Below are 24304 nucleotides of genomic sequence, written 5' to 3' on the forward strand. Positions count from 1 at the left end.
ACCAAGAAAGGAAGTTGGTACCAACATGGGGATTAAGAGATAAAGAAGGAACAGTATGCCTATTGCAGGTGGGCCAGTTAGACGAGGAGATGTTATTGCTAGTAGTAATAGAAGGGAGGGAATATCTCTAACTCTCTACTCAACCTGCCAATGCCTGCTGTTCTGTCCACATTTATTGGACTCCCAAACACAGGAGCAAAATGTGATTAGCCACTCTTGTTGTACTAGCCACTTCCTGTTTTGGCAGAATGATTGCCTAGCCAAAGGCAGGGGGGCATGTAAGTCAGAAGGCATTTAATACACGAGGTGTCTTTGAGAAAAGCAACTTTTTTTTTAAGTCATGCTTTTTATTCACACTGTTTGGAGAATGTGGAAATACAAAGTTCATATTTAAGATGTTTTATTTTAAAAATAAACACACACATTTCAATTACTCTTCAGTGCTACCTAAAAGATTTTCCTTTTAGAAGTGTATTGTCTTGAGACAGTACATTCATTCTAGATTTATGAAAAACTCAAGAATTGGGAGGGGGTTCATAGAGTTCCATAGAAAATAAGCAATGCAATTTAAGAAGTTGAGTTCACTTCATTTTTTTATACTTATGATTTGAGAAAGCTAGTAATGACAATAGAAAATCCTATCAAAATCTCCTTTAGACCTTGTCTCTTAAAAAAAAGAGATCTTGGATAAAAACTCCCTTCTATGCTTATTTTCATAAGATAAAATTCAGTTTCAAGAGAAATAATTCCAGCTCTCCTAGCCCCTTAAGAAAAAGGTAGTGGTGGGGGGAGGGGGAGAAGGAGGAGAGAAACTTCCTTCTGGATTTGCTTTCATGAACAACTGATCGAAACTGCATCCCGAGGGAGAAAACAGAACTGTGACTCCCACTTTGATCTCTTCCCCATGGAGAAATTCACTCCCTGCCTGCCTTGCAAGATGTTCATTTGATTGACATCCGCTCTGATGTGCAAACTGCTTTGAACTTCAGACATTTAATTCCCATCAGGCTGCAGTCATTTTTATTCTCCTTCAACAGGATTTACAAGCAGGAGATCAGCAAATGTAGAAGATAAAATAAATTTGCAGAAGCTTTGAATCCTACATCAAAACAGTGTTCGAGTGAGTTCCAATTGGATTTCATTCAGCCTCAATTCACAGTGTAAATCAACTTTTCAGTGGAGTCCCAGTTTAGCAAGAGAAAGATATTTTTAAAAAAAGATATGCACGCACACACACACACACACACACACACACACAGAGTTGGGGTTTACTTCCTGAATCTTTCTTGGCCTTTGTTTAAATTTCCTAGAGAAGGTGACTTGCCAGGCCAACTATTCAGAAGCCTGGGTTTTCATGAACATTTCTAGGGAAGCCTGCCCAATTCATCACATAACACGCAGAAAACCACACCCCCAGTGTGGGCTCCAAGGGCAGTGGTGAAATGTGGTATTGTTCATGGATACGTTTTTAAGGCAATGATTTAAAAAGCAAATCCCCGTGGATTTCTCAGAAGAGTAAGGCTTAAGTACTCACTGAGTCCATATGCAAAGCCAATAGAATGGCAGCTAATGGGGCAGGGGCTATTTTTTTTTTAATAACTTGCATGCTTGTTTTTTTTAAATCACTGCTAAAGCGCTGAGATAAGTACAAGAGGTTAAAAAAATGTATCCTTTCTTCTGAAAGCAAAGACACTCCCACAATGAGAGTTTTCTACACAAGCAGGCCCTGCTGCGCCTATAGCATCACCAAGCTCTGTTTTGTGAAGACTGCATAAGTTTTTGGGAAATAGAGGACCAAAAGCCTTTACTAGCAGCTGAGGGAGGCTTGAAAGTTGTAGATACCAAGAGATACCGTCTCACCTGGCAGAAGCCCACTCCTTGAGACAATCTGACAGAGTAAGATTTACTGTGATTGTCCAGACATGAAGACATATCTCCTCACCTCCACAGTACCAGGCTCCTCCCCCTTTGCTCATTCTTTCTGGGAAGCATCCATTCTCTAAATATTTGAGCAACACTAGTTGAAAAGAATTAAACAGAACCCCCTTATCTTCCACTTAACCACCCAAGAGAAAAAAGTTAAATAAAGAAAGGGCTAAGATAAGAATCAAACATCTGCACTGGCAAATATTTAAACTCTGTTTGAATAGTAGAGGAAAGGGCTAAGAGTAGGATCACTTCAAAAAGGAACCATCACATTTATAAAGTCAACCATACTTGAACCTCCCCAACTGAGTTTACTTACTCAAACACCTAAATTAATGGGCAAACTGAAAAGCTGTCAAATATCGTGTAATCACGTTTCAAGAAATGGTTTTTCATTTTACCTAGGCAGAGATGGGAATGATAAGTCACATTCTTTTTGTTCTTATCAGTAATAAGGATTAAACTGCCAGGGTTCAGCCAGACTGGAAACAAGGGGCTAGTTAGAAATGGCCTTGGAAGGTGAGGCTTTCAGAAGTACTTAGGATGTCACCCTCTTTACCAAGGTCTGAGTGTTATGCAAACCAACCATGTAGCTTCCTCACTATATTCCCAAAACAGTCCTCAGCCCTGGTTCTCACAGGTAAACAGAAGCCAGGGAAATTGTACAGGCAAAAACAAGGGCCAATAGAAACTGGATCCACAGGCATAGCAAACATTTCTCCTTATCCTCCATCAAGTTGGAATGGGACACAGATAGGGAGAAGAGTAGAAGAGAGGAAGGGAGGAAGAGAATGGAAGAGAAGGAGGCAGAAGAAGAGACTGGATGGTTAGGAAGAGGGGGGAAGAGGGGAAGCAGGAGTAGGAGAGGGTAGAAAAGGAGGGAGGAGAAGCATGGAAGAGGAAGAGGAGAGGTATCTGGGAGAATAAAAAAGAAAGCAAGCAGAGGCCAGCAGCCTGGTGTGGCCTGCAGAGCAGTTACAGTATTCTATAACACCTTTGTCCTGGGGCCAATGTCTAGTGAGACTTATTATCCTGTACCTTCTTTCTTGTTTGGGTGACATAAAGCAAGAGATCTTCTCTACTTCTTTATCTTTCAGGCCTGTCTTTTCAGCCGGTGAAAAGATTAGTCCCTCATAAATCTAAATGTGGAAAACCTAAAGGCCATCTTCCTAGTACTGCAGACCAGAGATTGCAAATCAAATGTTTTCCTCTTCCTTCATATACACGGAGTAAAGAGTGAATAGCAGACAGCCATGAGTGGTCCAATAGACACATCAAAGACTACCACTAGGTCTATCTTTCAGGCACCTGTGCACTGAGGAAGAGAGAGGCCCTTCCAAGTCTCCCTCCCTTTGCAAAAGAAACAGGATACATGCTATGGAATACTTTTGGCTGATGTGTCAGTAAAGGGAATTACTGACCCACTATTAAATAGTTGATAGAGCTAGAGTCCGAAGGCAGATCTGTACATCATCACACTCGGTAAGTCCCCAGGAAATGATCTCAGACAGAATGGTTTTAAGATCTCAGCCTTCTTTGAAAACACTTTGATATTTTAGCACAATAAGACACATACAGAGCTTATAGGAAGCTTCAGTTAAAACAGAATCTTTTTTTTTATAGCTAGTATATCCCACCAGCTAGTTTCTTTTAGTGACAGATTTTAAAAAGAAAGAAAGGCACCAAATCAACTCTATGAAAAGATCTATAAAATGTAGCCAGGGTAAGTAAATATTAGAGGCAGCAAGGCAGGTCTAGACAGCCTTATATCTGTGAAGGCAGAGCAGGAAAATGCAGAACGCTGGATTCCCACTTAGCTGCCCTAAGGGCTTTCATGTGAGGGTGCTTACTTATCAATAGTAATAATAAAAAAATAGATGCCCACCAATGTACATGTCTTTGTTTATCTGCACACATGGAAATGGTTCCACTGCTGCAGGAAACCGGCTCTAGACTAAGGAACAAAGTAGCCAGACTAAGAAACAGCTTTATATTCAGTGAATTCAGAAATTTCAGAAGAGTATTTTGAAAAGAAAATAAAATTTTGGGGAGAAACATATAACTGAGAACCTTACTGGACGGATAAACTATCCCAATTTTAATCCTGGTGATAGTATTTTATCGTTAAAAGAAAAACTCACTGGAGCCAGATATGGTGGTACACTAATCTCAGCCTTTGGGAAGCATGGGGAGATGAGTTTAAAGCCAACCTGGGTTACATAGAAAGATCCATTCTCCAAACACCAAGACAACAAAGCCACTGAAATAAAGCAAAGCAAAACAACACAAAAGACCCAATTCATTTGGAATTAGGAAATCTAGCTTCTACGGCCATTTTTCTGCCATAACCTCTCTAATTCTATTTTCTTACTTGTAAAATGGAGAGGGCAGAGTGGATCAACAAGATGTGGTATTTATACACATTGGAATTCTACGCTACTATCAGAAAGAATGACATCGCCCCATTTGTAAGAAAATGGAAAGACTTAGAAAAAAATCATATTAAGTGAAGTAAGCCAGACTCAAAGGAACATAGGCTCAATGGTTTCCCTCATTTATTGTAATCAGTAAAAACTTTGGGCTGTCCTAGCAGAGATTTACAATAGAACAGAACAAAACCTAGATACATAAGGCCATATAGTATGATGCTAAATGAAAGGACCTCCAGGATATAGAAACAAAAGCCATATAACGAGTGATGGTTGACCTTACTGTACTATGTTATCTCTCATATCTTTTGCTGTCCCTTGGTTATCTCATATTGTTACAGTATTTTATCTTGTTATCTGATATATTGTATGTATGCTTATTTGGTTATTTGAAATGGGGTAGGGAAGGGGGGAAACAAGATGAGGGACAGGGGTAAGGGGAGAGAAATGGGGACCAAGACATGAGAAAGGGTATCAATACTTGTGAAGTAATGCACCTTCTATCTGGTGAATATAATGTAACCCTTCTATTAATTATAATACAAATATATGGAAAAATGGAGAGGGCAGGCAGGGATTAAAAACTGGGCAGAAATATTTCTGAACCTACCAGATTATTCAGAGAACATGTGAAAAATATAATATAAAACAACTGCGGTTTGAAAAACTACAAGGTTAAGAATTTTAGTGAAACAAAAATAAGCATATGTAACTTTTTATGTGTGTTAACTGATGTAACTGAGTAAGTAGGTTTTCAGAAATGCAAATGTTCTGCAAAATTTTTGTTCATTTAAGCTGAGCTCAAGGAAGGCCTGCTGGGACCATATCCATAAAGACTGAATCTGTACTATTTAGTTTGTAGGTAATAGTTGTTAAGGGGATTGGAGATGGGAATGTAAAATGAAAAGAGTAAGATTTGCCACACAGTGCCTTCTGGATAAAAACACATCTTCCTGGAGAAGAAACAAGGTTTGAAATTAAATTCCATGGCTAGGGACCAAGTTTGTCAGGTTATTTACCCTTGTGACAGAGTGTGGGCTAGGAGTCAAGAGGATGCCACCACTGAGCTGTGTCATGGCGTTTTATTCCACGCAAGAATAGCAGTAGCAAGAAAGGAAAGGAAAACAGATTTAAACACTTTACATTTTACCTTCCTGCACATATCACCTTAAAACAAGGCTTGAGCGTAAACAGAAGTGGTTTACATGTGGCTCAATTGTTCCAACTAGAAACATTATTAAACAATGCATGAATTCAACATTAAATATAGAAATTCGGAGGTTATATACGCCAGTAAGTCATTGCATTCTACATTGTATGTGTGTGTTAGGACTCTACACTCTACTCCTAAGAAAAAACAATTTCTGTGCCAAGGAACAATTAAAATATATTAAAAATAAACTTACAAATTCAACTATGCCTTCTCTCCTGAACATAGCTCTGTTCATATGCCTCACGTAGTTATGAGGAGAAAATACTTGTGAGGTAAAAATAAAATGATGTTACTGGTTGCTTTCAACTGCTTGCTAACCACCTCCTCACAATGGCCCACATGCAATTCAAAATACAAATTGGCAGCTTCATATTGACTTTATTTTTCTCTTGAATAGCATTTGCTCTTATTTTTTCCCTTTAGTCAGCAAGTTCTCGTCCTCTAGGGTGCTCAATTAAAAATGTAGATCCATCTTCAACAATCTTCCTCCTTCATCGAACTATTTTGTGTTTGTAGATGAGGATGGCATAGGGAAACTCACTGAAAGCTGTTAACGATTAGACAATAAGGAATAGGGAAACAGAGAGCAATAGAAGGGGCTGATCAGGGTAAAACCTGCCATTGTGAAACCCTTTGTACAATTAAGATATACTGAAAATTGAAACAGGTTCCGTTGGAGAAGGGGTATTACCAGTGAGAGTGAAGATCCATTCATTTTTCAGTGGACAAATGGATCAGGAAAATGTCACACACACACACACACACGCATATATGCACGATGAAATGTTATTCATCCATTAAAAAGAATGATATTGTACCATTCCTAAGGAAATGGAAAGACTTGGACAAAATTATAGGAAGTGAAGTAAGCCAAACCCAGAGAAAGTCTGCATAGTTTTCCTCATCTGTGATAGATAGAATGTACTCAAACATCTAAAAGGAAACACATTGGGTGGTATGCATGTGATTACAAATGAGTTAAATGAAGTATAATAGACTCTATGGAAAGCTCAAATAGTATAATGTTTTAGAAAGACTAGGTCAAGCCAAGCGCGGTGGCTCACGCCTGTAAACCTAGCTACTCAGGAGGCTGACATATGAAGATCGAGGTTCAAAGCCAGCTTGGGCACAAAAGAACCTGAGACTTTTATTTCCAATGAACCTTTAGAAAAATGGTAAGTGGTGCTGGGGCTCAGGGGGTAGGGCACAATGCCAAGGCCCAGGGATAGGGTGGTAGCCTTGAGCTGAAAAGCTCAGGGACAGTGCCCAGGCCCAGTTCAAGCCTCGTGACACCCTCCCCCCCCCAAAAAAAAAAGACTAGGTCAAAGCCCAATCAAATCAGCACCAGGAAATGGTACATACAAGAGGGAGGGTGGGGTGAAAGAAGAAAGAGGGAACCAGGACGGAGAGAATGTAGTCAAGCATTTATTGCATATATCACAAGATTGAGAAAATTAAGAGGAGAGGGTCGAAGGGAGCTGAGAATATCGAAAGGGGTAACATTGATCAAACTGCACTGTACTCATAAACTGCGTGTTACATGGCATCTGCTTTGTTAAATGGTGCCTCCTTATTTTTAAGAGTGGAGATGGTCAGTGGGGAGGGTGAATTATACACATATGAAAATAGAACAATGAAGCCTGTTGAAATTGTATTAAGATAAAGGAAAGATGAAGACAGCAAGTGTGATGAAAAAATGAATTTGGTCCAGATAAATTTTATATATATATATATGTATATATGTAGGAAATGTCGCGATGAAACTGTCTTGTACAACATATACATGCTAATAAAATGGTTAACGAAATTAAAGAGGAAAAACAGATAAATCTTCCTCTTTACCCAATCCTCTTATAAACCTATTGTCAGAGTCTACATATTCTATACTCCTTGTCTTTAAAGTCTGTGTTTTATCTTGCAGTCATCTGTTTTCTAATATCCTATGGTTGTCCCTCAATATGTCATGCTTTTCTAATTATCAAAGTAGTCCAAACTGGTGGGCAATGTGCCTTTTCAACATGGTTATTCTTTATTTGCCAACTCCCAACTTTGCTCAAATCACCTGAACGCAGACTATCCTGGCTACAGAAACTGTCTGGGTAACGCAGGATTGCCAGCCCAAGTATGTCCTTGTCCACTGCTCCAGCGGGGTCTCTACCTCCTGTCACTCAATTGTTTCCTGTTTTCTGGTCTAGAACATTCTTGTCCTAGAACTAACTATAGAAATTCTACCTCACTGTCCTTGGTAACCTCTATCTCTTGTAAAGAAATCTTTGCACTCATTCACTTGCCAGTTTGCCTAAGCTTAGCTTAATAGTGTTTTGGAGCTCATGAAGGTAGTTTTCCTCATCTAGACGGTATCTGCCACAATGCCTTGTACATTAAGCCATCTTGAATGCAATCAGGCAAATTAGACAGAAAATAGCACATATAAATTTTGTACAGTTATGTACAATAATCTTACAAAATATAACTGACAGCTGAGATAATTATGTCCAACATCAACTTCATATGGCACCTTGTAATCTGGAATCATGTCCAATGAATGTAACAACTTATGAAAGGGCACTAAACTATATATGGATACTCTCCTCTTTCTGCCTAAGGTAAAGTAACTTGAAAATTCTGTCATCATCACTCCTGGGTCCGAAAAACTAAGTACAAAATCATGTTTGTTACCACATATTAACTCCTTCAACAAATATTTATGGAAGACCTATTCAAGCAAGGTATTAAACATAAAGTTGAATGTGACAGGGCTTAAACTTCAGTAATAAGAGTGCACACAAAGGACAAACCTTACCTTACCTGCTGTTACTATTATGCCCACAGTTCATCAGAAACAGCTTCCAACATCTGTGGTTCCTCCCTCCCTGGTCCCACAAAGCAGGAGACAGCAGGCATCAATAGTCCAGTTCTAGTCCTATCCTGCTACTTGTCTACAGAAATGAAATCAGACTACATTTTCCATTTGTTTCATAGTTGAAAATACCACCTCATTGTTTCATTCTCTTTCTCACACATATCTAATTTTTAAAACACAGAATAAATCACTAAAGAATCTATTGCAGAAATCTGAATGAGTCGGTATATTTATTGGTTATCAAAATGAAGCCCCAAACCCTAGTAATTTATTTTTGGCTCATCTGTAGTCCATGGTCCTTAAAGAATCAGAAATGACAGCATAAAAGTTTATATAACTTCAAAATCATGCCAATACTTCTTTCAGGTGTTTGATTAACATGGACCTGTAACCTGTAAAAGACTGTAGGGAGGGGGAATGCAGCAGAAAGTTCTGGGAATAAGAACTGACACTTGTCTAAATTTGAAAGTTCATAGAAACTCTAATGGTTCAAAAACCTTTAATCCTTTCTGTAAGAATATGCTAGTTAATTTGATATATCCATTTGACTTGATTATGATATGCAGATATGTAGTCAAACATTACTAGACTATTTGAAATCATTTTTAGATGAGATTGGTATTTCAATTGTGTGTTTTCAGTACAGCAGGGTACTCAGTGTGGGCAGACCTCATCTATCAATTAAAAGGCCTTAGTAGAACGAACATGAACCTTCTTGAGAAGGAATTCTCTGGGCTGGGAGTTTGGCCTAGTGATACAGTGCTTGCCTAGTATGCACAAAGGCCCAGGTTCGATTCCTCAGTACCATATACATAGAAAAAAAAGCTAGAAGTGGTGCTGAGGCTCAAGTGGTAGAGATCTAGCCTTGAGAAAGTCCAAGGATAGTGCTCAGGCCCTGAGCTCAAGCCTAGGACTGGCCAAAAAAAAAAAAAAAAAAAAAGAATTCTCTGCACTTTGGGACTTGAATTGCAGCTCTTCTCCTACAGATTTTGGACTTGAACTGACTCCTGACATACCTCCTGAGGAGGCACTCATAGAGAATGAGGTGGATTCTACTTTCCTAGCTCAGAGATGCCAGTGAGACAGCACGAATCCAATGAATTTCTTCATGTTTCCAATCAGTGAAACTTTTAAAGAGGTGCCTGATGGGTATGAGAGAATGATTATTCAGGTGAAGTGTCCTAGCTGTAGGTGGCTGGATTCAGATAGCCTTGGAAAGAAAGTGCTTATGGACTCCAACTCCATCACAGGAACACTTTGCTCCCCAGGCCAGGCCCAATGCCTACATGCCAATTCCATGATTTTCAAATGAAAAACTGTTAAGTGAATGGCAACAGAACTGACTCCTCCATGGAGGGACGAAAAAGAACGTGAATCTAAGTGCATCTTCCTAGAATAGCTTCTACCTTCTCCTTACTAAATAAAGACATCAAAAAAAAAATAGGAAGGATGCCAACAAACAGTGACATTTGTGAAAGAAATTAACTGAGAAATGGATTAAGTGATGTGGAAGATAAAATTATTGATTAGTTTGTACCGAAGCCTAGGGGAAGCAGGGTGTTGACTGAAGCATACAATAAAGCCTCATCTCTCTGCTAGCCAGGGTTCAGGGACAGACATTCTCAGCCTCATGTTCTCCTGCATGGAAGGGCTGGATCTGTTCAAGCCTGAGAGGATAGGAATGGAAGTGTAAGTTGGCACAGCAGGGAAAGCACACGGACAAGATAATCTTTCCCACATCCAGTCCACTCACATGTCTAACTCATGGGTTGAACATGCTATGTTCTATCATGAAGCAAGCAGGGCATTAAAGCCTGGGAAATGTGTTGGGATGGGTAGCAACTGTGGCACATGAGGACTGATGATCTTCATGAAAGCACAAATAGGACACACCAGCCTTGCCTGGCATTGTGGCTCCTCGAACATCCAAACTATTATTTTATTTACTTTTTGTGATGCTTAGGAATGAACTCAGGCTTCCACTCTATCACTCAGGCTTTTCTTAGTTTGGCTGTTTGTGCTGGCCAGACGTGGCCAGTGATTATTCTATCTCCACCTTCCATGTAGCTGGGATTATAGATATGCACCATGGCATCCGGCTTGGGTTTTTTGTGTGTTTGTTGTGGGGCTTAAACTCATGGCCTGGACCCTGTCCCAGAGCTCTTTAGCTCAAGGCTAGAGCTCTGTCACTTTGCACCACAGCACTACGTCCAGTTTTCTAGTGGTTAATTGGAGGCAAGAGTCTCATGGACTTTTCTGCTTAGATTTTGAGTAGCAATCCTCAGATCCCAGCTTTCTGAGTAACTAGGATTACAGGCGTGAGCCACCAGCACCCAGCTACCTGGCTTGTTTTTAAGACAGGTCTCACTAACTTTTGCATAGGCTGGTCTCTAATCATGAACCTCTACCAAATAACTATGCTTATACAAATGAGCCAAACTACTCAGCCCTTAAAGTTTGCATATTTTCTTTTATACTTGTGCTCTACCACTTGAGCCAAAGCTCCATTTTCATCTCTTTTGGTACTTAATTGTGGAGATAAGAATGGCATGGACAAAAAAAAAAAAAAAAAAAAAGAATGGCATGGACTTTCCTTCTATGCTGGCATCGAACCTTGATCCTCAGATCTCAGCCTCCTGAGTAGCTAGAATTACAGATGCCTAGTATGCATTTTTAAAATATGTAAACTCCCAAAGTTTGAATGTAGGTAATGGATTTAAAAACGTACAAAAATGGAAGATTTTTAAACATCTGTTGGATACCTTCCTCAACCCTACTTCTCCCCCCGCCAAAAAACACCTGCAGGCAAGATATAGACTGGGGGAGTAACAAGTGTGTGTGTGAGTATCTTTGCAGGAGACCGGGAATATCTGCTCCCCCAACACAATATGAGATTGTCATGAATAAATGAGCCTACCCTCAAAACTATGTTATTTTAAGTTATACCACTGAAAAACTAAGTTTGTCTTAGATTAAGCCTTCACCTATTTGTTTTTCTATATTAGAAAATGTTAATTCTTTGGATCATCTCTTCAATAAACATTGACAGAGGACCTAATCACTATGCAAGGTCCTGCACAAAATCATTAACTTCCAAGACTCCTGAGTAAAAGTTCTAAGAGCTGATGAGTCTGAGAAGGAAAGTGTCAAATCCATGCGAAAAATCAATTTTCTGCCACTTTGCAGGTATAACCTCCAGGGTGTATTGTACAGCTAGGATGATGGTTTTATAAATAAGCCTAACCCATGGCTCATTGTTAATAGAATTTATTTTTCTTTTTCTCAGACACAAGGTCTCACTAACTATGTGGCTTAGGCTCGGGTCAGGTCATAATTCTTCCCTCTCATTCCCCCCCCCCCCCCAGTATTGACATTACAGGCTTGTGCTACTACATCTGACTTCTAATAGAAATCTTTAAGGCACTAGATTTTTTTTTTAAAAGCACTATTAGAAGTGAAGATGATCAAAGTGCTTGACATGCATGTATGATACTAGAGCCTAATGGGCTGCTGCTGGCTCCTGCTTATAATCCTAGCTACAGGGCCGAGATCTGAGAATTGCAGTTCAAAGACAGTCCAAGTAAGAACATTTGTGAGACTCTTATCTTCAACTAAGCACATAAAAAAAAAATGAGAAGTGAGGCTGTGGCCAAGTGGTAGAGGGCCAGCCTTGAGTAACAAAAGCTTAAGAAAAGCACCCAGGCTCTGAGTACAAGTCCTAGAACTAGCATTGTAAAAAGGGAAGGGTTGGGACAAGTAACAGAGGAGGTGAATTTGTTCAAAACCCATGGAATTATCACAATGAAACCCATTTTGTAACACTAATATATGCTGCTATTAAGGCTTAGTGAGATATCAAACATAGAGTGTAAAGTCAGCAGAAATGAAAAGCTTCCTATGAGATAAAAAGTAAAACCGAGGCACTGATTAACTTTATAGTTACTATCTTGGTTGCCATTTATCTATATTACAGTGGGAGAGGAAAGACAGGCACCTAATAGCTATCGCAGCTTTCAGCCAGCGCTAAGTTAAAAAAAAAAGAAAAGAAATGTCTATAGGGCTGAGATGACCTAAAAATGGACAAAATTCGGAATCAAGAGTGGAGATCTTTTATTTCGAGTTCAATTGCCTATATTTAGTATAAAGGCAGCATTAATGTATCTATTCAGCCTACAGGCCTAAAATATTTAAGGACTTTGCTACTTGAGTCACTATATCTCAGTCTACATAGACTCCTGTAACAATTTTGAGCCTCATTCTCTAGTGCTGGGATTCGAACTTTGAGCCTGTGCATGCCAGGCTAGTGTTCTGTCATGGTGAGATATACCTCTATCCTCCGCGACCATCAACTTCAGTCATTACATATATCATCTTTGAATCCTGATCATAGAATTCACTTAATATTTTTGCTTAAAATGATTGAATTTTTTCATATATTTTTATTGTGATTAATAGAAGGGTTACATTATATTTGCCAGATAGGAGATGCATTAATTCACATACATTGATACCCTTTCTCATGTCTTGGTCCCCATTTCCCTCCCCCCCACCCCCACCCCTCATCTTGTTTTCCCCCCTTCCCTATCCAATTTCAAATAACCAAATACAAATATATCCAATATATCAGATAACAAAGTGAGATACTGTAACAGTATGAGATAACCAAGGGACAGAAAAAGAGATGAGAGATAACATAGTACATTAAGGACAACAATCATTCATTTATATGGCTTTTGTTTCTATATCCTAGAGGTCCTTTCATCTAGTGTCATACTATATGGCCTTATGTATCTAGGTTTTGCTCTATTGCAAATCTCTGCTAGGAGAGCCCAAGGTTTCTTCTGATTATGACAAATGAGGGAAACCATTGAGCCTAAGTTCCTTTAAGTCTGGCTTACTTCACTTAATATGATTTTTTCTAAGGCTTTCCATTTCCTAACAAATGGGGAGATGTCATTCTTTCTGACAGCAGCATAGAATTCCATTGTGTATAAATACCACATCTTGTTGATCCGCTCATCAACTGAGGGACATCTGGGTTGGTTCCATATCTTTGCTATGGTAAATAGTGCTGCAATGAACATCATTGTGCTAGTGGATTTAGTATGTCCTTATTTCTGGAAAACTGGGTAAATGCCTAGTAGTGGAATTGCTGGGTCACAGGGGAGCTCTATTTTTAGTCTTTTGAGGAACTGCCATACTGCTTTCCATAGTAGTTGAATGAGTTTACACTCCCACCAACAGTGTAGTAGTGATCCCTCCTGGCTACATCCCCTCCAGCATCTGTTGTTATTAGTTTTCCTGATCCTGGCCATTCTAACTGGAGTGAGGTGGAATCTTAGGGTTGTTTTGATTTGCATTTCTTTTATGACCAGAGATGTTTATTTAGCTGTGTTTATATTAAAAAGAAACTATGCTTCTGCTAAAACAAATGGCTCCTCTTGACACAAATGACATTCAACTAAATGCCTAATAATCCAATTAAAAAGCAAAGTTTGGCTAAGTACAAAGTAAAAGCATCTCCCCACAACAACCCTGTGAGATAAGGGTTGTCACTATTCTCATCTCACAAATGGTGAAACTGAGTCTCAAATTCAAGGTCAAGCTGAGTCTAAGAGTTGTTACTCAAAACCAAGTAGGCTTACATTTTTAGTCATGCTTCTCAGCTGTTTTACAAATGATCTGTGATTCAAAATGGAGACATTTTGTAGAGGGGTGGCAATTCAGGAAAATGTGGTCAACAATATACCAGAAGCTCCTGGGTATACAAACTATATTTTATGTTTTCTTACCTAGCAGGTAGATGACTGGATTTGCCAGGTAGCTGATATCTCAGTCCTGACCTCTGATCTCAGCACATTCAAAACGGAAATCACTTGTCATCAGTCCAATTTGATGTATGGTTCTCCCAAATGTGAATGGATGCATGTGTGCAAACATGTAGCTTATGCTTACAAGTTGGCTTCACAAGCATGGCTGGTATGTATGTGCCAAGTGTATGGACGTATTCAATTCAGTCCCCTAATACTCCATTAGAAATTTAGTGCTTATCAATGTTTCTCTATTTTACATGGTACAATAACTTTCTTTATGCTTCATTAGTTTCCTAAGGTGTTCCTCCAAATGGTCAATTCAAGTAAGAGGTTTCCTCCCTCCCTCTCTCCCTCCCTTCCACCCTCCCTTCCTTCCTTTTTCCTTCATTCCCTCCCTTACTCCCCTCAATCCCTTTCCTCCCTCCTTCCCTTTCTCCTTCCCTCTTCTTCCTCCCTTTCTTTTGCATTTCTTCCTTTACCTCCCATCTCCTCTTTTTTAGTTTAGTTTTTTTTGGGGGCGGGGGGGAGGACATATCATTGGGGATTCAACTCCGGGCCTTATACTTGCTAGGCAGATGTTCTACCACATGAACCATGCCCCTAGCCCTTTGATGCCCATTTCTAACATTCATACAACAATTTCTGATACAATATGTCTGGTATACTTCTCTTATTTGGGAAACTACATTACCAATCAGATCCTGCCCTATTACTTATGTCTAGCACTTGCCACGTTCCTACCTCGAGTATCTTGTGAATTTCTTAAGAGTACACATTTCTATCAAGACAGGAGAAAGGGTATCAATGTATGTGAAGTAATACATCTTATATCTGGTGAGTATAATGTAATCCTTCTATTAATTACAATAAAAATAGATGGGAAAAAAGAGTACACATTTCCTTACCCATCCTTATATTCAAATCAATTCCGATTCTATACATGATAATAAAACCAAATCACCAGGTGCTAGAGGTAGAATTGGAAGGTATGTAATTCCTTCTCAGAACAGCGGGGGAGGCATACTCTCCTCCAGCAAGGTGTGAGTATAGTAAGTACAGCCAGTTCTATACCACAAGGGAGTTTATGAAATTGCTATGTGAAGAAACAAGAGTAAACAATTAATTTCTTCCAGGAACAAAAAGAAATAAAGAGAGGAAAAGAGTTAAGTGGGAAACTAGGGAGAAAGGTCAATTATTGAGTTAGTCCTTAAAGCAACAGAATTCCGTAATAGGATAGACCTATCCATAGGAGCCAGACAGTTCATACAACCCATCCCCCAGGCCCCCAAATTCCCGGACTTCTAATAGGAGCATCAGTCCTACTTGGGAGTTTGTCATGACCTGTCTTGTAAGACAGGGTTTATCCACTGCAGCACAACTGACAATTTGAGCCAGACAATTCTTGGGGCTGTGTACGATAAAATGTTTAGTACCACCTCTGGCTTCTCGTACTCCATTCAGGCACATTTCCTGTATGCCAACCCCAAATGTGAACAGCTATTTGTCAAGCGTCCCTGAGAAGAGGAAAAAGCCTAATTCAACTTCTAGTGATTAATAACCATCCTATCTTTTCTTTTCTCCTTGAAAATAGGTATTGGGAGGGAGGGGACAAGACCAGTTAGATCCTCATTTTATGTCTAGATTAGTAATGAATTGGTCAAAGGCATTGCTGCTGGTTTCCAGTGATAAATAGTATGGATTTCTATGATGAAGCTTAACAAAAACTGAAATGTTCGCTAAGCACATAAAATTATTTCCTCAGAGCATTATTGTTTACAGTTTATTTTCACTAAATGTTCACAGTACCGAGTGAAGCAATCATTCTCATTCCCACTCTGGAAAGAAGACAGGGTGTCTTAAAGCCTTCCAATACCCAAGACCACATAGGGATTATCTGAAGGAGATGGGATTCCAGGCCAAATGGGTCTTATTCCAAATTCAATATATTCTTTCTTCTGTATAGGAAAACAGCTAGTATGAATTTCTTCAAGCCACAGACATGGAAATCCAGATTTTAAAAAAAACTGATTTACTATCATATAAATGAAGAAATCAAGCTGGGAGTGGTGGCTCATGCCTGTATTCCTAGCTACTCAGGAGGCTGAGATCTGAGGATTGTTGTTCAAAGCTAGCATGGTTCAAAGAGTCCGTGAGACTCTTATCTCCAATTAACCACCAGAAAACTGGAAGTGGCACTGTGGTTCAAGTGGTAGAATGCTAGTCTTGAGCTGAAGAGCTCAGGGACAACTCCCAGGCCCAGAGTTCAAGTCCCTTGACTGGCAAAAAAAAAAAAAAGGTAAATAAATAAATGAAGATATCAGACTTAGATAAAGCTGACCAAAAATTCACAGAAAGCAAAAAACTTGCTTTGGAAGTTAAGCACCAAAATACTATGCTGGATCCAGCCTTATCGACCTCAAGAGTGTATATACAATACATATCCTATGAAACTGAGACAACTCAGGGTAGGAGTTGAGTTGGGAAGGATGAAGGAGAATGAAAGGGATGACATTAGGATTTGTTAAATGGTAACTCCTTTATATAACTACTTACAGATAATAAAATATAATACAAAAATTCACTGTTCTTTAAGGAAAAACATATACTAACTTGATGTGAGTGCTCTAGTAATTTTTTAAGCATACAAATGAGCATCTTTTTATCAATCCAAAGCTGCAGAAAATTGATTTGGCAATTGTCTACATTAAGGGAAAACTGAACATAAAGCTATATGTCAAACAAGTAGATTAAAGATACACAGTTGACTAGGAAGGTGGCTTAATGGTAGAGTGCTTGGCTAACATGCATGAAGTTCGGGGTTTGGTTCCTCAGTAACACATAAGCAGAAAAGGCCAGAAGTGGGGCTGTGGCCACAGAAGCACTCTACTGATAGAATTCTAGTCTTAAGTAAGAAGCTTAAAAGCTTGAGGACAGTGTCCAAGCTCTAAATTCAAGCCCCAGCACTGGCAAAAAAGAAAAAAGGAAAAAGAAAAAGAAAAAGAAAGAAAGAAAGGAGAAAAAAGAAAAGAAAAAAAGATACACAGCTAATCAGAAGCCATGTTTGTGTACTACTTCTAGATAGTATTTCTTTCTACTATAATTTCCAATATTACATAACCCTTCACCCCTCCAGATAGAACTATCACTAGACTAATATATAAAAATATCCTCTCTCGTACAAATAGTGATCCTGTATTATCTGAAACTGTATTTCCATTAGGCATTTTAGTTTACTTTTATTTTTTATTTTTTGTTTATGTGGCAACAAGGAATGGAACCTGGAGACTCAAGCATGCTAGGCAAGGATTCTACCACTAAGCCACATTCCTAGTTCTCTTTAGGTATTTTAGAGACAGTATCTTCTAAAGTAATGAAAGGGAACTTTTTGTTATTCTTAACAATCCTTTAAATTAAAAAGTTACCAAATCTGTGAAACTGCCTTTTCATGGCTTCATTGTTGGCTTATGATAAAAAAAAAACATTTGCAGTTTCCCAGATCTAATAGAAATTGTTGTCAAACTGTAGATGATATTCCCAAACCTGAATTCTACCAGGACCCAGGGCCAGGAGTTTTACAGCTATAGAAATATTACTTATCTATGTAAAGTTAGTGGCTTATTCTAAATAATGGGGTGAAAATAACCTATACATTTTTCAATAAACCATCATGGATATTTTGATTATGAAAGTCTAAGCAATTCATTTCCTGAGACCCATAAGAAAGCAGTGAATGTTATGGTCTTACTCCATCATGGAAGGTGGAATGGTGCAGCAGTCTTGAATGGCCGTTAGCGGAGAGGTCAGATGAGCTGTGTAGGATGCTTCTACAACTTGCTTGTTCCGATTGACCACATCCAAGTATCGGTTGAACTTCTCGCGGATTTTTTTGGCTAGCTGTGGACAATAATAAAATAAATAAATACATAAAATATAAATGCATAAATGCAAAATCTAAAATAACCCACTGTACTTATGCTAACTTACTTGTGTCCAAAGTTTCATATATTCAACTTCAGATAACACAAAAAGCACACTCATATCATCTTTGCTATCTAGGTTGAGATAAAATTTGCGAAAACCTAGACAGCAATGATATGCAATTGTTAAGTTATAATTGTTAAGGTATGAACTTCTAGGATGCAAATTCAAATAGAATGACATCTATCCATAGATGCCTTGTGGGAAAAGGATAACAAAGACTACTGATATTATTGTAAGCATGATAGCATTTGAGTTACAGAGCAAAAGTAACTGCAAGAAAAAAAGTTTTTTTAAAAAAAATCACTGTAGTTCTGCATTCACATAGATGATTTTCTTGGGGGTGTGCAGGTGGAGGGGAAGCTAGATGAAGGAAGGGAGGTAACATTTATTGCCTCTTGTGATGCAACCCTAGGGAACATTTTTTACCATCTTCCATGAAAATGACAATTCCCCCAAGATGTACAATATAGAAATCCATATAAAATATACATACACAAATGTATAGTTAGAAATAGACTTGGGTGCGGTCTGTTACACCTTTAAGATGGAAAAATGTCTTTCTTCACTGCTGTGAACAGAACATTTCATCATGATTCATTTTCATGTGGGAATAATGGGAGCAAATTGGTAAGCACACTGCTTTTTCCTCCATTGTTCCCCTCAAACACCACAGCTTAATTACAGATCTCTAAGGAAAACAGTGTTGTTTTTCTTCCCCTTAAACAAAATGTTACCCAAATGAAATGACTGATAGAATTAGAGCTAATTGGTTTTGTGGAACTATTCATTCCCAGCACACTGGAAGAGAACTAATCATCTCCTCTGGGTCATGCAGCTCACACAACCCAATTGCTTCCAGGCTAAGAGCATGAAGTTAAATCACACCATCTCCATTTGTTATTTTCAAGCCAATTGTTCTATCTTGATTCTATTCTGGTGATATTCTCAACTAAAGAATCAGAATTCTGAGCTCTCCTTAAAAAAAATAATCACCTCAATTATATAAGGTTAAGAAAAGAATTCACATAGTACAATGGGTTGTCCAAATTCACTTTGTATTCTTCAAAGGAGGAGCTGTATGTCTGGAAAAATTCACAAATCTGCCCATAATTCTTTGAATTTTTACTAATTGAATTTTTACTATTGTTGAGAGATATTACAATAATATATATATATATATATATATATAAAACCAGTTGAAGTTCAAATCTCAGTTTTTAGAAAATATTTTTATTATCTTTAAGTAGATGTACAAAGGAGTTATCATTCAACAAAGCTCCTGTTTCTATTTACCTCAGGGTGATCTCTGCTTCCCCTTACCCCAAGCTGGGAGGACATTTGCCAATTATGACAATTGTATTATAACTTGGTGCAAGTTACTAAAAGATAGGGGAGGAAGGGCCAGTGAATGTCCCTAAACACACTATAATGCACAGGACAGCTTCCTGTAACATAGAACTACCTGGCTAGTCCTCAAATTCAATCCTGAGAGTCATCAACCTTATCTTGTGTTCTAATGATTCACACTTTCTTTAACAAGTCTCCCCAGTAGACTCCCCAGTCACCCCAGTAGATGAATGGATCAAGACCATGTAGTACTTATATACAACGGAATTCTATGCTGCCATAAGAAAGAATGACATTACCCCATTTGTAAGGAAATGGAAAGACTTGGGGGGGAAAAACATATTAAATGAAGTAAGCCAGACCCAAAGGAACATAGGCTCTATGGTTTCACTCATTTGTAATAATTAGAACACATCTAGGACTCTCCTGGCAGAGGATAACAATAGCTCAAAAGCTATGTATGTAAGGTCATATAGGATGAGACTAAATGAAATGAACTCTAGGATATGGAAACAAGAGGTTTATCTTTGTGATTGTTGTTCTTAAAGTACTATGTGAAGTTTTTCTTTTTTCCTTTTTCTCCTTATGGTTAAGCTCATGTGGTTACTGTACCTGTCTATGTTACCTGGTATATTGTGTATACATTTATTTGTTTATTTCAAATAGGGAAGGGAAGTGGGAAAACAAGATAATTGGAAGGGGATTGGGGGAGAGGGCAAGGGGGACAAAAACGTGAGAAGAGGTATCAAGGTTCAAGAAGTAATGCACCCTTTACCTGACAAATGTAACTGTAACCCCTCTATACGTTATCCCTACAATAAAATACAATTAAAAAAACAAAAAACAGTCTCCCCACACATTGGTGGCTCACACCTGTAAAACTAGTGACTCAGAAAGCTGAGATTAGAAGGCTGTGGTTCTTGTGTAGGGAAGAAAAGTGTATGCGAATCTGTAAGACTATCTCTAGTAGTTAACCAATGAAAATCTGGATTGTAAGCATTGCTCAACTAATAGAGTGCCAGCCATAGGCTAGAAAGCTGAGTAAGGGCTGATTTCAATCCCAAAAGCATGTCAAGGGTTCCATTACTGAGCCATATCCCCAGCCTAGAATATTTATTTTAAAAAATACAACAACGTGTACTTCTGGAAGCTACATGATGTAAGAGACCCTATCCTTTCTTTTGAGGTTCTGACTTTTTACAAGTATCATTACTTTCTACTTATAAAAATCATGATATGTAGATATTAGATCCAAATAGTATAAGAGTGATTCAGGTACCCAAGGTTATTGACAAGGTCTTAGAGTTATAAATATAACTATATAGCTGGGCATGGTGGCTCATGCCTGTAATCCTAGCTACTAAGGAGGTTGAGATCTGAAGATTAAGGTTTAAAGCCAGCCTGGGCACAAAGGACCTGAGACTCTTACCTCCAATTAACCTCTAGAAAATGGGAAGTGGGGCTTGGCGCAAGGTTAGGGCAGTAGCCTTGAGCTAAAGAGCTCAGGGACAAAGACCAGGCCTAGGGATAGGGTGGTAGCCTTGAGCTGAAGAGCTCAAGGACAGCACCCAAGCCAAGTTCAAACCCCATGACCCATCCAAAAAAACCCGACATAATACTCCGTGAAGGGACATATACTCTATAGACATGTTATATTACCTAGATCAATACATATCTATGACATACAAAGTCTCAGCTTACTTTTGATTATGTTCTAAAATTTATGTGCCAGTGCTTATATATAGAGATTCTCTTCTTGGATATTTGTTTGCTAAACATGGCATTTGAAATAGGATGCAAAAATAAATGTCAATAAAATCTTTTAATAATAAAATAAAAAGCTTGCAGATAATATTAACCATTTGCATCTGTTCTGAGGAAATCCCCCTGGATTTCTTCTGGTATCTCCCGAGACATCATCTTTGCTGGGCCTGCTCTAAAGTCTTGACCTTACAAGGATCCTTAGCTTACAAAATAGTTGTTTAGGTCATTCATTGTTGAGTAGTTGGCTATGTAGAAACAGTAAACTAGAATATCTAAGAAAGATTGAATTCCATCTTAAGAATTAACATATTGGCCAGGAGTTTGGCCTAGTGGTAGAGTGCTTGCCTGGCATGCATGTAGACTGGGGTTCAATTCTTTGGTGCCACATACATAGAAAAAGCTGGAAGTGGTGCTGTGGCTCAAGTGGTAGAGCTCTAGCCTTGAGAAAGCCCAAGGACAGTGCTCAGACCCTGAGTTCAAGGCCTGGGACTGGCAATTAAAAAAAAAAGGAATTAACATTTTGAAGCTAAGCTACAAACAGTTGCTCAAGTACAGGCACCGCATCAATATTATCAATGATCCAGACTGTACATGTGAAATGTAAAGTGAATGGAAAGAGATTTCAGGGTTCATCAGAAAATATTAATAGATGTCATATAGGGGTACTTACCCTACCAGTGGGGTTTTCATTTTATGTCAGTGAAATTAAGTGATTAGCTTCAAGCTACAAAAAAAGTGAACCAGTCACTTATTCTGTCTCAAGACTGTCTTGCCCTATAAGGCCTGTCTCAGACAAATCAAACCTAAAGAAGCTGCAGTGGTGACTTGAGAGATGACAATATGGGGCATCTCACAGGTTGAGCTTTACTTTTAAACATAATAAACACAATATGGAGCAGAATGTGAGAAGTCCCTGGATATGGACTGGACTATTTTAACAAGTGGAGAAGGAAGGGAACAGGATATGCCTTTGGCCTCCAACTACATTGTTTTCCTCTATGCTTCCCCTGAAATTGGGATTGACCCCTCATGCAGGGTAAGCGTACTCTACACAGTGTTATATAGCCACAGCATACATTCTTCTTCAATGGAGATTGGACTTTCACATATAAGGTCCAGGTGCACACTGAGCAAAAGTTCTCACATGTACAGGCTCCCTCTACCTCTCAGTCAGATTCCTGTCTTCCATGCAGTGACTGCTTCATTCAAAAGAAAAAAAGGGGGCGGGAGCCAATCATTTGTTGAAGGTTGTGTGTGGAGACATTTTCTAAGCATTTCATATATATATGCAACAATTTAATCCTTTAAAGAAACCTATAGCTGGGTATATTTAATGTGCTTATAACTCCAGATTCTTAGGAAGCTGAGGCATGAAGACTGGAGATTGCTTGTGAGTTCAACGCAGCCTAGGCAACATAGACTTTAAAAAAAAATTTTTTTTTAACTCCTACCCAGACATTAGTGGCTGACATGTATAACCCTAGTTATTCAGGAGGCCAAAATCTGAGAATCACAGTTCTAAGTTAGCCAAAGCATGCCACGCCCATGAAACTCTTATCTCCAATTAACCACCCAAAAGTAGGTGTGGATTAAGTGGGAGAGTATCAACCTTGAACCCTAAAAGAAAACATAATAGAGCTTCTAGAAGTACAAATCCTTTTTGATAAATGCTATGAGATTCTTGGCAGGATATCATAAGCCATGCAGTCTCTTTATGCAAAGATTTAAGCTTTAAAATTTTGACTTCATTTAGAAATCTTTGTAGTTTCCTATGAAAACCAAATGCTTTGTGGAAGTTTAGAATTGATTAATTCTACCATCAACATAAAAAAATACAGTGAAATGAGTTCCTTAAACTACAACAAAGCCCACAAAACAATGCCTCCTAAATAATATCTAGATCTTTTCATTTTAAGTTACATTAAATAACTTCAATTGTCCTGTCAACTCTGGCATCTTTAGAAGTATGTAACCTGTCCCCGCCTTTTTCCCCCTTCTTTAGGGAGTAAATTTCAGAATTCAGTTTTTTTGGGGGGGATTTCCACCTTAAGAGATTGGTCTGTCATTGAAGAGTAAAAAGAAATTGTAAATCATTTTTCTTTTTCTTTCTTCTTTTTATTAAATTTTTTTTTTCTTTTGACACTACCAGGGATTGAACTCAGGATCTTGTTATCTCACTTGGCTTTTTTCCATTCAAGACTGGCACTCTACCATTTGAGCCACAGCTTTACTTCCAGACTTTTGCTGGTTAATTGGACATGAGAGTTTCACTGACATTTCTGTCCTGGCCTTCTGAGTTGCTTGAATCACAGACATGAGCCACTAGCACCTGGCATTATTCCCTTTTACCATGAAAGAAATGGGAGGTGAATGGAGCTTAATGGTGTCTTAAATCCCAAGAAGTGTGCTTTTCTCCCTAGGCCCGTTTCTGGTGACTCACTATAGAAACCTCACTTCATGCTACACTGTGAGGCATATTCCATCCTCCCAGGAAAATCAATCTCTTTTAGCATGCTGACCAGCCCCAGGTTGCTGGGCAAGTATAACAGAATGTCTTAGAATAAAGATAGCCCACAGAGAGACTTAATCTAAATGTATCTGTTAAACCGACGAGGACTAGCTGGCCAGGCCAGCTCTGGTTCTGTATCCTGCAGACAAGAATAAACAAAGGACACTCTTAACAAAAAAGCTACAGGTGGACCCACAATCCTCCTCAGTGTAATTAAAAACATTTTTTTTCTTTCTATAGCTCAGCTTTTATCTTTTATCCTTCTTTATCCTTTTCCTTTCCTCCCCTAAGGGCTTTCTGAATGCTGATGAGACGCAGGACTAAAACCATCCTGTCATCTTTTGGGTCAATTCTTAGACTAGCCAACATGCAGTCATGGGTCAAATGATCAGTAGGTAGTGTATGGTCCCCATGGGAACGGATTCTAATTTGTCATCATCTCCAGTGACAATGTTTCAT

At 38.7% G+C, this 24304-nt stretch overlaps 1 protein-coding gene across 1 annotated transcript in view; it reads right to left on the minus strand.

Moving 5' to 3' along the window:
- Nucleotides 1-24304, minus strand: part of Cachd1 (cache domain containing 1) — a 217711-nt gene that overhangs the window by 86676 nt on the left and 106731 nt on the right. Inside the window, exon 3 of the mRNA XM_090334685.1 lies at nt 17990-18138. Coding sequence (XP_090190811.1) covers nt 17990-18138 — 149 coding nt within the window. The remainder of the gene's footprint in view (nt 1-17989; nt 18139-24304) is intronic.

The sequence above is a fragment of the Megascapheus bottae genome, chromosome 6 (genome assembly GCF_031878675.1).
Source record: "Megascapheus bottae isolate mThoBot1 chromosome 6, mThoBot2.hap1, whole genome shotgun sequence".
Taxonomy (NCBI): Eukaryota; Metazoa; Chordata; class Mammalia; order Rodentia; family Geomyidae; genus Megascapheus; species Megascapheus bottae.